The following is a 15,818-nucleotide window of genomic DNA, read 5'->3' as shown; positions in this document are numbered from 1 at the left end:
ACTCGGTAAAGATTTTGGGCACACAATATGCCAGTTCCATTATGATGCTGGTGCTCAGGGATAAGGAAATCAACAGTATTATACATTTTGTTTTTCCTTATAAGTAAGCTATTTATATCTCTTCAAGTATACTATTGTGATCTACAGTATTACCAGATTTATAGAATAACAAGATGCTTTAAAATGGGGTTTAAATGAATATATGAATGGACACCAAACACTTAAGATCAGTGCTTAAAGTAAGAGAAAAAAAGAAGTGGGATGGCTTATCAAAAGAACAATCCATATATAAATATATATATGTGTGTATATATTTCCACTTAAATGATCTGGAATGGAATGGTTTTAGGTCTTTCTTAATAGAAATGAAATGGCAACCCACTTCTTCTCCCCAATTCAAACACTGCCCAGATTTTAACAAATTCATTTAGAAAGACTTTACCTGTGAAAAGAAAAAAAAAAAAGAACAATGGAAACAAAACAGTGAGAAGAGCATGCCTGCACTCTGACAGATGCATTAAGAATAGTAATGTGTGTAACTTACCTCCTTGAATGACTGCAGTAGGTTACTACCAGAAACTGAGAGTGTAATGTCTATATGATGCATTATAAACAACGGCTCTTCCTGTGTCTGGTATGGAAAACAGGCTAGATTGTCTGCTATATACAAGAGCATATTCACTTCTGTTTTCTGTAAATTTTAAAAAAAGGTACATATGTTTAGTGGATAATCTAGAAATCCATCCAAAAAGCCTTTTTAGAAAAAATATTAGCGGGCACTTTCACCTCAGTTAATGTTTCAGAAAGAGAAGGGTAGAGGAGGGAGAGAGCAGGGGAGGGAGGTAAGAAAAAGGGATGAGGGGGAACAGAAATGGATTTTATGAAATAATCTTATACCCATTTTAAGAGATTTCATAATGACTTATACCATGGACCTCAGGAAGGGAAGAGGTGAAATTTTTCAGTGCACCCAAGTGGGATTCCCTGAAGTTTTCTTATAGAGTATATGGAATCTTTATGATAAATCCATACCACATCAGAAAGTATACATATGAATTCATAATGATTTGTCATTGTGCTTCTAAGAGTTTAACCCATATGGAGATCAGTTACACACAGTTACTATTCTGCCCTCAAAAATAAGCGGTAATCATAGTACTAACATGTGGGTTAAAAAAAATCAAAGTTCATGTATTCAAAAAACATTTGTCCGTTTCCTACATATTCATAACTCAGAGTATCAGTCATTCTGAAAGGGCCATACCATAGTCTCACAAAGGCAAAATTTAAGGCAAAAGTTATGGTTACTACTAGTTGCTATAAAAAGAAGTAGCAGAGACTTTCAGTATTTCATGATCATACAGAATGAATATAAACAGAAAGGCACATTAATATTTAAATTCCTTTAAAACACAGCTTAGGGAAAAAAAAAAAAGGAAAGAGAAAATATAGCAATCAAACACACTCCCCTTCCTGCCATCTCATCTACCCCCTATCCTGCCATGCAAACAATGCAAAACCCAACAGCGGCATCAGCAACAACAAAATCCCATAGGACAGATGCGATAAGCTTGCTACCACTCTATTTTTTATTTTTAAATATGTATCAACACTTATGTGTTAAAGTTGGGGAAATGCAGACACAGAACTCCACCTTGTCTATTAGTTTTAACACTAATTTATATATATATATTTTTTTTCTCCTAAAACTGAAAACGTTCAGGACTACTCTGAATAAACCTTTTTAAAACTCTGAAATTCTTCAACTTTGGTCATAGAAAAGTCCTATATTGCTCTTTCCTTTCAAAAATCAAATTTCTTAAAAGAATACTCTAGAGCTGCTCTTCCCATGTCTTCCTCACCACTCTTCAATCACAATCAAGCTTGTGTCCCTCACTGCTTGAGGGCTGCCATCTAATCTCGCCCCATTTCTTTTTTTTTAAGTATCTTATTCTCCTTGACTTCTGAGTAGCACTGGACATTATTCTCCACCCTTTCCTTCTTGAAATTTTCTTCTTCCTTAGTTTTCTCTTCCTACTTCTTTGACTATTCCTCTTTCTATGTCCTTCTCAACTCCTTTTCAACAATCCTATTATTTTCTCAGGTGCTCAGGACAAAAATATTCCAGTTATCCTTTGATGATTCTCACACAGCCTCATTTAATTTATTACTTCTTCACAACACTTCTTTCCTTTCCTACTGTCATCATAATAGATCAATACCTTGTTACCTCCAGTGTGAACACAATGCTAAAAAATCCATGTTCCTAAAATGCTCTTTGGCACCTGTCTTCATCACTTTATTCAAATGCTTTTTTTGGTTTCTCACTGTCTACAAGATCCTCCATAAACCATGCCTCATTATGACCTTTCTGCTCCAGTCTAACAATCTATTCGTTATTTCCCACACATTCTTATCTTTGTACCTTTATTATGTTTTTACCCCTGGCTTAAGCAGTAGATCTATCTCATCTAATCTTATCTAATCTCCCAGGCCTTCAGTGATTTGTTCCTCCTCTGACATCCTTTGTTGGAAATAGCCAGGAGACAGCATTCCATTATGACAGCTGAATGACCAGCTTAGCATTGTGCATGCTGGGGTGACAGAACACTGAGCTAAGGACAGACAGAAGGGCAATGAAACCACACAGGAATGAAGCTCAGGAGACGAGGTAAGGACTAGAGCAGTATCTACAGTACAAACCACCTGGTTCGCAGAATATGCTAACCTTAACTCTATTTTACTTCCTTTATATTGTGTCCTGTCACCACAATTGGACGGAGGTAAGATCAGTGAGGGCAAGACTACTATATCATACCATTTCTACTCCTAGCATGATGCCCTAGACCCAATGAAAACTTAATACTGATGATGATATGATGATGGTGGTGGTGGTGATGATGATTAAATTATATTCCAAGTATTTCTGAAATATATGCTTGTAATATTTATTTGCTAGATCACATATCAAAAAATTTCATGTAGCACTTAAAAAGAGGTCTAGTAAAGTATCTACATTCTGGCAATTTAAATTTTGTTTTATTGAAAAAAATTCTAGTTTTGGGATAATAACAAAGTCAACTTTTAGGTGATTAAAATTAAAAAAACCCTTTTGTTCTTTTCACAACTTTACACACACACTGTACACACTGGTAAGCTCTATGTGGGCAGATACTACATCTGTCCTACCTATTATTTTATCTTCATCTCTTAGCACAATGATTACCGCACATGGCAGGTGCTGAATAAATATTTATGTAAAATGAATGAATACACTAAGAGGTAAGCTTAAAGAACAGGACTTTCTATTATCTTGGCTTATGGACCTGGCCAATGCAACTTGTGCAATAACCCAAAGGATCAAAATTGTAATTACACAAAAGTGGGCTCTTCATTAAGGAAGTCAAGCTGAACAAATAAGGATCTCAGCAGTCAAAAATCTGCAACAGTTATTCTAACAATATTTGAGTGTGACAGAAATAAGTGAAATTTCACCTTATTTATTGAAGTAACCTATCCTCCCCAAAGTGAGAGTTTAGTGATAGAGCATTTAAAATTATGCTTAAAAGAATTGTTATCAAAGTTTATAAGACACTCAGTATGGAGACACAATTACATTTTATTCCTCACTGTATTTATACTTATGCAAAATTTCCCCTCCAAATTTGACTATATACCTTATAATTACTATAGAAGATGTAAAGAAACACGTATTTAATATAGTCACTATTATTTACTAAAATGGTAATATTTTCAAAATGATGACTACTTTAGGCATAAAACTGATAGAACATTTATTTTCTTAAAATAATAATTTTTTTATACTTACAGCTGTGTCATCAAAGAGGTTGAGTAAAGAAATCAGAAAGGCCCGTCTGTGTTGGCGGTTTCCACGGATCATGGAGTAAAGGTGTGAACACAAAGCACTAGAGGACTCATCTTGTCTGAAACCCCTTACAGGATCTTTTAGGCATGTGTTGATTGCCTGTTGTACCTGGTAAGACATCTTCATACCAGCCACTGCTTTCATCTGAAATCAATAAAAGCCTCATTTTTGACATGGAAATTAGTTAAGAGTCAAATTAAAAATATACTTTGAGCATTACAGTCAGAAGCTAACTCCACTGTTTGGTTTTCTTATTTAAAATAATAAAATCACAGAACACAAATGCTGGAAGGAGTATCAGAGATCATCTATTGCAACCCCCTCGTTTTGTGTAAGAAAAAATCAAGAACCAAAAGAGCCATTACTGCCAAGCTCACACAGTAGGGACTAGAACCCATGCATCCTTATTTTTAGTCCAGCATGCTTGCTGGACTGTCACCTCTAGCTCAATCTTAAGAGTTAATCTTAAACAAACACCTTGGGTGACAAACTTAGTTGCATGTTTAGAAGTAAATACTAAGCAAAATATTTTATTCTAATATGAATATGGGCAGGACATTTATCAAGGAAATGGTATACCAAAGAAAGACGTTTAAATTTAGGTTATACAACTTAAAAATACATACATGAATGAATCCAGCATATTTTTTGTCTATTTCCACAAGTTGTTGATCAGCCTTGTTCCTCATAGCTGGTTCCGGGTCTGTTCCCATGGCAATTAAATACGGTACACACTAAAATAAAAATAAAGGTATTCTTTTAGTATAAATAAATAAAATAAAAGATTTATAAGACATCACAGTAGTAAAAGCTCTATATGATCATGACATATGTTAAAACTCACTGTATACCTGGGATATATATATTTAGCTTTATAGGCCTTCCTATAAATGTCATGTCTTAGTGTTCTTTTAAAAATGACTGATCTTCCCTTAGATTTATCTTAAAGCAAAAAAAAAAAAGCAATGAAGCATCAGCAAAAATACTGATGTGGTGAAACTGAAACAATTTCAGTGTGAAGTAAAGGTTCTTTAAACATAAAGAGCTCCTACACTAAGATTATCCATTTAAGATTATGACATATAATACAAATATATAATCCAATAATTTTTCAAGCTTGACTGAATTTGCTATGTAAAGATAACATAGAATACAAAGTAATTTGTCTTCCATATTCAAAACTAGGAAAATATAAATTCTTCCACAATACTAATTTTATATAGGGCTTTAATGATCAGACAGTCTGATAGCTAGTATTTTGTTAATAGCAATATCCACTGGATTTCTGAAGTCAAGAAACACCAATACTATGTTAAAAGAATCTGAACAAGTGGTGAGACCTGAAAAGAACAAACAAAAAACAGCTTAAAAATAAATAAATAAAAGCACAGCACTAACTGAAAAGGATGATCATGGATTAAATCCTGAATCGGGGGAGAAAGTCCATAAAGAATATTACTGGCTTGGGGCACCTGGGTGGCTCAGTCGGTTAGGCATCCGACTTTTGGTTTCAGCTCAGGTCATGATCTTAGAGTCATGAGATCGAGCTCTGCATGAGGTCCATGCTCAGTGATGAGTCTGCTTAAGATTCTTTCCCTCTCCTTCTTCCTTCCCCTCTGCTCCTGCCCTGATTTCCATTCTCTCTCTCAAATACATAAAAAATAAAATAAAACCCTTTATTTTATTTTTTTAAAGATTTTATTTATTTATTTGAGAGAGAGAGTGAGAGAGAGAGAGAGCACAAGAGAGGGGAGCGGGAGAGGGAGAAGCAGACTCCCCGCTGAGCAGGGAGCCCAACGTGGGACTCGATCCCGGGACTCCAGGATCATGACCTGAGCCAAAGGCAGTCGCTCAACCAACCGAGCCACCCAGGCGCCCAAAATAAAACCTTTAAAAAATAAAAGAATATTACTGGCTCAACTGGCAAAATCTGAAAATGGACTGTATATTAGGTAAGATTGCATCCATGTTATATCTCCTGAATCTGATCACTGCATTATGGTTTTGTAAGAGACTATCCTTGTTCTTAGAAAATATATATATGCTGAAGTGTTCAGAGGTAAAGAATTATTGTGATATCTCAAAATTACTATCAAATGATTCAGAAGGAAGTGTGTGTATGGAGAGAGAGATAAAGTAAATGTAGCAAAATGTTAGCAAATACTGAATAAATACAGGTGCAGAGAATATAAGGGAGTTTGCTGTACACTCTTGCAATATTTTCGTTGTGTGAAATTTAAAACAAAAGTTTAAAAAAGCACGTATAATAATAAAAAGCATAACCAACTAAGGCCATTCAGAATACCAGCAAAGAGTCCTAAGTATCTCAAAAATTCAAGAGTCTCAACACACTATTGTACATTTTATTATGTGATCTTGATGATGATGACCCTGAGTCATGAACCAGCTAAATATTCATTAGTGTGTTTTATTTCAGGACATAGGGAAGAACACAGCATATTCACTTATAGCATATTTTAGGAAAAGTGCTATAACAAATAGCCAAAAATTTTTTTTAAAGGATATAGGCTTTTGGTTATTTCATAAATTCCCTTCCACTGCCTATGGTACTCTTCTGAACATGTCAGATGGATGGGGTATACACTACTACATCAGCATTAGTTGCCAATCCTTAGTAACACTGATATGTCTTTATTATGTCAGTTAGTCCTCATACCAATGTTTTGAGGTATTAGGTAGTTGATGTTAGCTCCAATTTACAGATGAAGGAACTGAACTTAGATAATATAATTTACTTTTCTATGGACTAAAACCCACCCTGCTTAACAGTTACACAATACTCTTAACCCCAGTTAACTCTCTTGACATTACAGGCTATTGGTTCTTAGGGGAGAATAGTCAATATGGATTAAAACAAATCATCCCTACTTAGAGAATTGATTACAAGTTCATATTCTACCAATATTAACTGGAAATTTATTCAAGAGACAAAATTATGAGTAGATGGGTATTTTACAGTACAACCTAGGAGAGGGATTCTTAAGCGTTTAGGACAAAAAACTTAATAAGATGAATAAAGAACTACTATTCTCTAATCACAATGTCATCAAATGATAACAAATTTGGCTCTTTTAGTAAAACATACTTACCTGAACTGGATGAATGAGACCTTGGTTTAGGGTCAATGCAATGACATTCAGGGCAAAGTGGCGTACACTTGATTGGGTGTGAAAAAATGCTTCGAGCACCTGTTTGAGGTAAAGCTGCATGATGGAACTACTCATCCCTGAGGATACATCACCCATTTCTTTTAGATCTTCCTGTTTTGCAACTTTCTTCCCTATAAAAGGAAGTAAACATATTAAGAATGTGTATATTAACTTTATGAAATACACCAAATTAGGCCACAGCCAAAAGCACAAAAACTGTAGCTAGTGCTTTGGCTCAATGGCTCTTCATCTTTCTTGTGCGTATGTCTCTGTCAGAGGCACCTTTGAGAACCTGAGGAGAACTATAATCTCTATCCTCCTGCAAAATGTTAATGTCTGCACATACATTAAATTTTAAAGACTATTTTAGGGAGTTTATAAATACCCTAAAGCCTAGCTATGGACTTAAGGACTCTTCTTTAACAGAATTTCTTCATATAATAGATAAAGAAATTCAGGTGTCTGAATTAAAAAACAGAGAGTATCCTAACTGTAGCCACACTGTGAAATTTAAAAATAAATTTTTACTTACAGTCTCTATCTGCTTGTTGCATCCTTGTATCCTCTTCTTGTAGGTAGGTCTGGAGGTTTTTTAACACTTGTATTTTTAAATTTACTGAAGAGTTCTTATCAGATAAAATGTTATTATATAGATTTTTTACCTCTTGCTCAAACATTAGACTTGGATGCTGAATAAAGGCAAATCCTACAGAGAGAAAAAAATATTTGACATATTCATATTGAAATTATATATAATACTTAATGAAAATGTTGATAAATTATGTAAAGAGCTCCTTATTTCAAAAATTAAAACTTAAAATGACTGGAAGAATATATATGCTAGTGGCCTTACCCAGAGAAGTATAAGAGCAGGTACTTCTTTCCCCATGAATTAAAAACAAGAAATTGCATTTCAAAGGAGAATTTCACACAAGAGGAAACCTTGAGGAGGGAGCAGGGCCTAGTGGCTAGGGGAGTGGATTAGGAGTCAGGTGTCTTGGGTTCTATTCCTGGTCCACCACTGACTTGTAGTGTGACCTTGGGTGAGTCACATAATCTCTCTGTGCCTCAATTCTCCATCTGTAAAATGGGGACAATAATATTTACCACCCACCTACCTCAAAGGGATGTTTTCAGGATTTAAGAGGTAAAGTCTGCAAACATTTTTTAGATCCCTAGAAGGTACTACATTGGCATTATTAAAAAATAATATATATTTATCCAGTTGATGAAACAGAATAATTCTAGAATAAACTTGACTAACAATATCTTCCATTTATTTTTTATGGCATTATAATAAAGCCACAATGCTGAATCTTATAACCATAAGTTAATAAGTAGCAAAATAATACTATTCATGTTTATTTATACAAAATGCTTATTTATGTAAGATAAGATGAAGATCTTTAATAATATCAAGTATTACTGATGCCAAATAACAAACTAAACTCAAAGCATAGAGTGATCAGATAACTAATCCAAGGTCACACAGTATAATAGAGCTATGGCCCAAGCAAGATGTCATTTATTAACTGGTCTAGAGGCACTATTTTCTACATAGTGCTAATTTTTCAAGTTAAAATTTGCACTATTTGTTCTCTGAATTAACACTGTAAGTTTTGCCACTTCACAAAGCTTATGTCCAGACTGAATATTAAAAGGTACACATTTGGCTTGAAGGTAACACTGTACTAATATAACTCCCTAAAGTAAGTGATATCTGAATTTTTAGTAGATTTGCTATATGTAATTTTCTGAAAGGGATGAAGGAGTAAGATACTAAGATTTAAATTTATTTAAAGAAATCAGGAAATATTTAGTGAGGTTTGGGTAACTAAAAATTTATTACTCACTTTTGTTCAAAAGACTAATATAAATAATTGCTCATGCATATTAAATTATAAAACTTGTTAATGCTACCAAAATAAAGTTTCTCTGATGAACAGAGAAGTTACATGACTTGCACAAGGTCACCCAGAAAATCACTGGCTGAGCCAAGAATGGAACCCAGGTGTCTTAACCCCCAGTCCTATATTCTATATACCAAATCCTACTGTGAATAGAAACATATTTAAATAAAACAATAGTTTAGACTCACATTATTGCAAAATTTGTTCAACCTCTCAAACAACCAAAACCATAAAGAAATTTAGACTTAACTTACCTAGACCAATGATGGCTTTTGTTTGTACTTCTTCATCTGAATGTTTTGTAAAATACATCAATAGTTCAAGTACTTTATCCTTTATATTAACCTAAGGGGAAAAAACCACATTCAAGTGTATGAAGAAGAGTAACTTCGATCAGTTTTCAACTATAAAGGAAAAAACCTAAAAGCAAACAGTGAGAACTTCCACATGTGAACTTTACTAAAGAATAAATCACCAATAAATTTATAAATCCATAGATTTTAGAACAGTGACATTCAAAATAAAAGTCTGTGACAAAGAAGTTTGTGTAAGAATACAAATTAACATCCTGTTCCTTCATTGAGAAAATTAAAAAAAAAAAAAAAGTCAGCTGCTTACCCAGTGTGCCTACAGTTACAGAGCTGATAGAACTTGTATAAGCTTCTTGTTATAAACCAGTAACAAACAGTTCGTAGATCAGAGGCTAATCTGAGGACCATGTTTTGGGTTGCACTGCTTCAGAATTCTCATTAAACCAGACTACTCTAATGCTGCTTTCATCCTGGGTCATTAGTAATTTTCAGTTCACAGGGTCACAAAGTCCTATTTTTTATAGCATACTAAGTAATTAATATTAGAATCTTTACCTTACTGTTGCCTTTAAAATCCTCTAGATCAAAATCAAAATGCCGACACAGTGCTCCAACAGTGAAAAGGGATCTGAGAAGTGCTGGTTTGTTTGTTAGAAGTGAGGTGTTATTTGGGTCTTCCTGGTGCTGACTTTTTAATTTTGAAATGGCACCTATTAAGATAAGTAATATTTATTTACAAGAAACCTTTTATCCTTGAATTATTATCTTTAAATAATTACTCCTAAGTTGTTATAATTAAATTTTACTAATGGTTCTAAGTATCACACAAATCTAGAATTATGAGGGCGTACCTTATAGCCTAAAAGAATTAATAGAAGGAAAAAAAGATATTTAAATTTTATTTTACACAGTGGGCAAAAAACTTACCAACATTTAATATGAGGTAAATTTCTGAAGGAATTACATTGAATTCTTAAGGAAATACAAAAGATACTAGAAAATACTGCTTCTGAGAATGGACCAGAGGACAATCACACCTCTTAAAATTCCCTCGATGCTGTCTTTATCAGATGTGTTTTTCTTTTTCTTTTAAAGATTTTATTTATTTATTAGAGAGAGAGATAGCGAGAGCAGGAACACAAGCGGGGGAGTGGGGGAGAAGCAGGCTTCCCGCCGAGCAGAGAGCCCGATGCGGCACTTGATTCCAGGACCCTGGGATCATGACCTGAGCCAAAGGCAGATGCTTAACGACTGAGCCACCCAGGTGCCCAGATGTGTTTTTTATTAAAAAGGAGCTATATATACTACAGGATGTAGAAGGACAACTTTAAAGCCCAGGCATTGAACTTACCATAGTATCTATTGAAACAGGCCCACACAAATTTAAAATTTTGTGTCACTTTATTTACAACTGCCCCAAGACAGCTCACACAATGTTGCACTACCTAAAAGATACAGAAAATGTTACAGTTTAGACAAAAGTTAAAGACAAAGGTAAAAACATATGATTTAGTTAGCATTTATGAATTTTATACTAATCGATGCGAGATGGTAAAATGAATGCTTACAGTCATGCCATACTTGATGATAAGCTTCATTAGATCTTCTTCAATAGTGGCAAGGAAAGTTTCACTTGGATGCTCCATCAGTGGTACAACCAGTTCTAGGATTTTTGCAACATTGCAGATAACCATGAAATCATTTTGTGTCTACAATGATAAAATCAGTGCTTTATGAATATCAAAATCTAACAAGAAACATATATACCTTTATGTATTTGGGGGCTGAGGTATTACATATGTAAAGTTTCAGTTGAAAAAAAAAAAGACGATTAGAAAAGAGCTTTTTTAAGGTATGGAAGGAAGAACATCAGATAGTGTCAGGAACCTGGATTCTAGCTCTGCCGCTAACTTACCATGTAACCTTTGGGTCACTTAATCACAAAACTACAGTTATTCTTTTTTTCCCCTAAAATGTAACACAGGCCAATTCTGAACAAAGGTGTTTAAATATTAACTGAGCATTTTACATTTTACTAAGATTACTACTGTTTTTTAAGATTAGTATTTTTCAAACTGGTGTATGTTAACCTAGTAGTTCTCAATTGGGGGGTGAGTTTGCCCCCACAGGATATTTGGCAATATCTGGAGAAATTTTTGGTTGTCACATTAGGGGACTTGGGGGGGTACTACTGGTATCCAGTGGATAGAGGCCAGGAATACTGTCAAGAATCCTACAATGCTCAGAATAGTTCTTGACAACAAAGAATAATCTGGCCCTAAATGTCAATTCTGCTGAGGTTGAAAAGGCTTGTGTTAACGCTTTTTCTGATAGATGAAAATACAGAATCCTAGAACTAAGTATAAGACTTCTTTAAGATCTGAAATATTAAATTTCTAATTTTAAAAAAGGTTAGAACTTTGATTAAAAAGCAGTTTAAAAAAAACAGGTAGAACATTAAAAAAAAAAAAAACCCAAAGGGTTAGTAAAGAATTTACAATAAAGTCTCTTTCACACAAAAAAAGTTTCTTTCCACCCACTATCCTCCAGTCACCCAGTTCCCTTGTCCTAAGGCAACCAAAGTTACAGGTTATTTTTGTGAAGTAAGGCATTCAACATTTTTTATCTAGTCAAGTTATTACTCTTTAGTCTTAGCAACAGGTTACTGACACTCATTTTGGACTCTTTGAGCTTATTACCTCTCACTAAATAAAAATATTCCCACCTTACATTCATCCATCTTTTCAGCATACCCACAGGATTAAATAAAAACATAAGATGAATACTCTAAAACAGAAATCCTGTCATTTCCTGCCCTCTCCCACTCTCACTTGCTTTAAACAACAGATGGATGAGTAAAGTGGTCTAGGGATGAAGAGTTTTTGTTAAGATAAATTCATCTGAGAATCATAGCTAAAATTTTACTTTGAAACTACCCTTAACATTTCTGGCCTAGAAAGTCAAGTACAAGAAATAACTTAAAATCGAGAAGAAAAATTTAAAGAAAGACAGAAATCGTGAAGGAAAAGAGCAGAAGAATATAATACTAAGAAAAATACCTGAAATGACTATAACATCAGATGCTTCAATATCTAAAAAACTTAAGAGTAAAGAGTTTTCAAAATAGGAAAGAAAAGCTCCACAATTCAAAGGTTTTAAAATGGTCAAATGATATAAATAGTCAAATCACAGAGAATTAAGTACAACTGGTTAATATCATAAAAAAGATGCTCAACCTTCTTGGATATCAGGGAAGGGAAAATGAAGCAACAATGAACTATTCCTTTACACCTGACTGGCAAAGAGTATAAAAATGACATAGACTGTCATATACTGGTTTCCAAAGAGGCTATAAAACATGTCCACCAGCAATTTGGAAAAATCTATTAAAAAAACCAAAACCCAAAACCAAAACCAAAACCAAAAGAACATTCCCTTAATCTAACAAGTCCATTCCTTAGGATCTATCCCAAAGAAAAAAAAAGCACCACTATTTAAAGGTATATGAATAGCAATGTTTATTAAGGAATTGTTTGTAGTGTCTATCAATAGGAAACAATGTAAAAACCTGCCAAAATGGGAAATGGTTAAATAAATCATAGGACATCCATAAGATGGATAATGTATACATATATATGTATGTATTAATATGATATGTATATAACATAACTTGATTTTAAAAAACTGGTCAACCGGTTATATATGGGTGTGTGTGCACAATTACAGAAGCAGGGATATAGTATGTAAGTATACTCCAGGTTGTTCATCCTGAGATGAAGAAGAATAAAGATGGAGGGAGGTAGGATACAGAAAACAAAAAAATTTAAATCTGTCTAGCATATAGGAGATGGCCTTATTTATATAAAACTTTGTGTGTATGTGTATAAGACTTTCCAACATTCATCCTTCCCTTTAGCATACCCACAGGATTAAATAAAAAATATATTTATAGATCCTTTTTAGTTCATGAGCATGATGGTAGGGTGTTCACACTGTTATGGACATGTGCCTCCCTCAAACCTTGTTACAACCTCGGCACATTACCTGTCTGACATGATTAAAAAAATACATATGCGCATACATGTGTACACACACACACACATAAAAATTATACAAAATGTTTTCAAAGTAATCTTGCTTCAAAGTAATATTGGTTCAAGCAAGGTCTATTCATGCAAGTTGTATTATAGACTAGTTCTTAGAAGCAGAACAGACATGGGGTTAAATTCTAGCTTTGGGACTGGTCAGCCGTGTGACACTGGGCAAGTCATTTATATTCTCAAAGCTTTAGTTTCTTATCTGTAAAACTGAGATAGTAACGATACCTACTTCACAAGGTAAATGAGCTAATGCATGTAAAATTCTCCATAGTACTTGGCACTGTGCTCAATAAATATTAGCTATTATTACTGGCACAGATTACATATTAATCAATTTGTTTCTGGATCTAATACAAGCCCTGAAGACAGAATTAGGATCCCAGAAGTATTATATGTTGTTTTTATATATTTATCTTCTGGTACTTTCCACAGTTAAAATTTCTCAGGTTTTTCATCTAGAACTTGTTAATTTAGATCACCAAAAAATGAGACCTTAGCAGCAAAGCAAATCTAATAGAGAAAACGTTAAAATTAGTTCCTTAGGAACACTGGGAACATAGTAAGTAAAAAAATTATTTACATTTTAAAGTTCTTAGACTACTTCAAAATTTAGTGTTTATAATAAGCCACTTAACTCACCATCCTGTCATATAAATTGCTGGACTATTTTACATTAGCAATGTTTTATTTGATTTTCACATTTAATCTTCGAAAAACAGAGTACGTGCAACATTAACTTAAAACCACCACCTAACATCTCTGATTGACTAGATTTTCCATATTCAACATACTGATGTATTATAAAGTAAGTATGATATACTCATAAGAAAATATATTGAAATGACAAATGAAAAGCAAATTTAGAATCCCAAAGACAGTAAATTTCTCAATGAGAGGAACTCTGCCTCATTCACCTTTGAGGTCTTAGCAGTAGTTACAACATTTAGTAAGCATTTACTGAGGGTTTGACCTGAGGAGCTTATGGAGGAAATGAAGTCTGAACTTCATTTATAATACATCAGAAAAAAATAAAATAAAAACAATATAATACATCAGAAAAATGATGTCTGTAGATAACTTGCCACAAATATTAGAACATATATTTGAGTACATGACACAGTTGATCAGTCAGTGAAGCTGTGGACGACACAATGTGAACTCTGAATTGAAAATACTTACTACATGGTAAGACAGAAAAGTAGGACAGCTCTATACTTACACTACATTTAGTGGTAAGGTATGGCTGCATAGTCATGGCATGTTTAACCATGAGCTGAGGTCTTATTTTGCTGAATAAGAACAAAGTGGTTATGCAAGCTACCAATCTTCCAGAATTCACACTTTTATTGTCAGAGTCTGGAAAAACAGAAATAAGATACTAAAATATGACAAGGCAGTGGAAATTATACAATTATTTAAATTACTCAATATCACCCCCTGAATTGATTTAGTACATGCTTCAATAAAAGATTAGCATTTCTTATGATGCTAGACTTCCTACATTTTTTCTTTTATTATACATATTACATATATTAAGTATAAAAGACAAAGAGGCTGTGCTATGGAAGGCAAATTTTACACTAAGGGGTGTAGGACTGAAGTTAAAAAGTAGAATGGAAGCTAAGTTTAGGGATGGGTTTTTGGGAATAAACATGGTGTTGCTTATATCTAAAAATGGATGGAAGTAAGTATGGGAGAGTTAGCAAAGGGGGACAAAAACAAATTAGCTGAGGTGATACTGTGTTTGAGGGTACTGGGAAAAAAAGAGATGCTACCATGGTAGAAGAATGTTAAAAGACTGCAGTGACAAATTAAGAAGCTGGACCAGTGCTATATCAGAAAGGTAAACAAACTACTGCTCCAGTGGGAGGAAAATGCTGCTAGTTAGGAGATACAGTGGTTCTTAGGAGGCAAATCAGTTTTTAGAAGAGATCAGCAATTTTTCAACACTGACAACAGTATCACCCTTAAAATCTAGGATAGGCAAAAATAGGGGAAACAGAACTAGGAGGTAAAAAGAAAAAGAGGTACACATGGAAAATGAAAAAAAAAATTAAAGAAAAGAAACTGCGTAAAAAATATAAAGGATATCAACAATTTCCTTAGGTGCCATAATGGTACCTCTGTGAGGCTCCCAATTCTGGAGAATGACCAAGGCTGACTATTGTTTCTCATCAATGTACATTAGGATATGGGAAGTAATGTTAGTCTTGGGTGCTTTAAGCAATAGATTATCAATTATTACTTTTACAGTTTTATATGATTACTTATATTCTGATTAATAACTTCAAATTTGTGACTGGTAAATAATGTAATAGATAATATAAAATATTAAGTATTTAAGGAATTTGTCAATTTAAAAAATATTAACCGTTTTATCTAGCTCAAGATTAAATACATTTTATATAACAATTATAAATGATATTAGGAATGTACTACAA

General features: G+C 33.7%; 1 protein-coding gene and 1 non-coding gene across 3 annotated transcripts in view; one reads left to right on the top strand and one right to left on the bottom strand.

Moving 5' to 3' along the window:
• NIPBL (NIPBL cohesin loading factor) overlaps positions 1 to 15,818 on the bottom strand; it is a 201,911-nt gene that overhangs the window by 8,062 nt on the left and 178,031 nt on the right. For both annotated transcript variants that reach the window (XM_032415149.1, XM_032415150.1), the window contains exons 34-43: positions 14,597 to 14,733; positions 10,846 to 10,986; positions 10,629 to 10,722; positions 9,833 to 9,987; positions 9,221 to 9,311; positions 7,589 to 7,762; positions 6,997 to 7,187; positions 4,513 to 4,620; positions 3,830 to 4,030; positions 545 to 691 (exon numbers count right to left, since the gene is read on the bottom strand). In XM_032415149.1, the coding sequence (XP_032271040.1) occupies positions 545 to 691; positions 3,830 to 4,030; positions 4,513 to 4,620; positions 6,997 to 7,187; positions 7,589 to 7,762; positions 9,221 to 9,311; positions 9,833 to 9,987; positions 10,629 to 10,722; positions 10,846 to 10,986; positions 14,597 to 14,733 (1,439 nt within the window). The remainder of the gene's footprint in view (positions 1 to 544; positions 692 to 3,829; positions 4,031 to 4,512; positions 4,621 to 6,996; positions 7,188 to 7,588; positions 7,763 to 9,220; positions 9,312 to 9,832; positions 9,988 to 10,628; positions 10,723 to 10,845; positions 10,987 to 14,596; positions 14,734 to 15,818) is intronic.
• On the top strand, positions 13,230 to 13,331 carry LOC116639299. Its single transcript, XR_004300809.1, has one exon. It is a non-coding gene; the product is annotated as a small nucleolar RNA U13 (small nucleolar RNA).

This window comes from Phoca vitulina, unplaced genomic scaffold, assembly GCF_004348235.1.
Source record: "Phoca vitulina isolate PV1807 unplaced genomic scaffold, GSC_HSeal_1.0 scaffold17, whole genome shotgun sequence".
NCBI lineage: Eukaryota > Metazoa > Chordata > Mammalia > Carnivora > Phocidae > Phoca > Phoca vitulina.
Note: the sequence above shows the minus strand (reverse complement) of the source record. Positions and strands in the feature narration are given on the sequence as shown.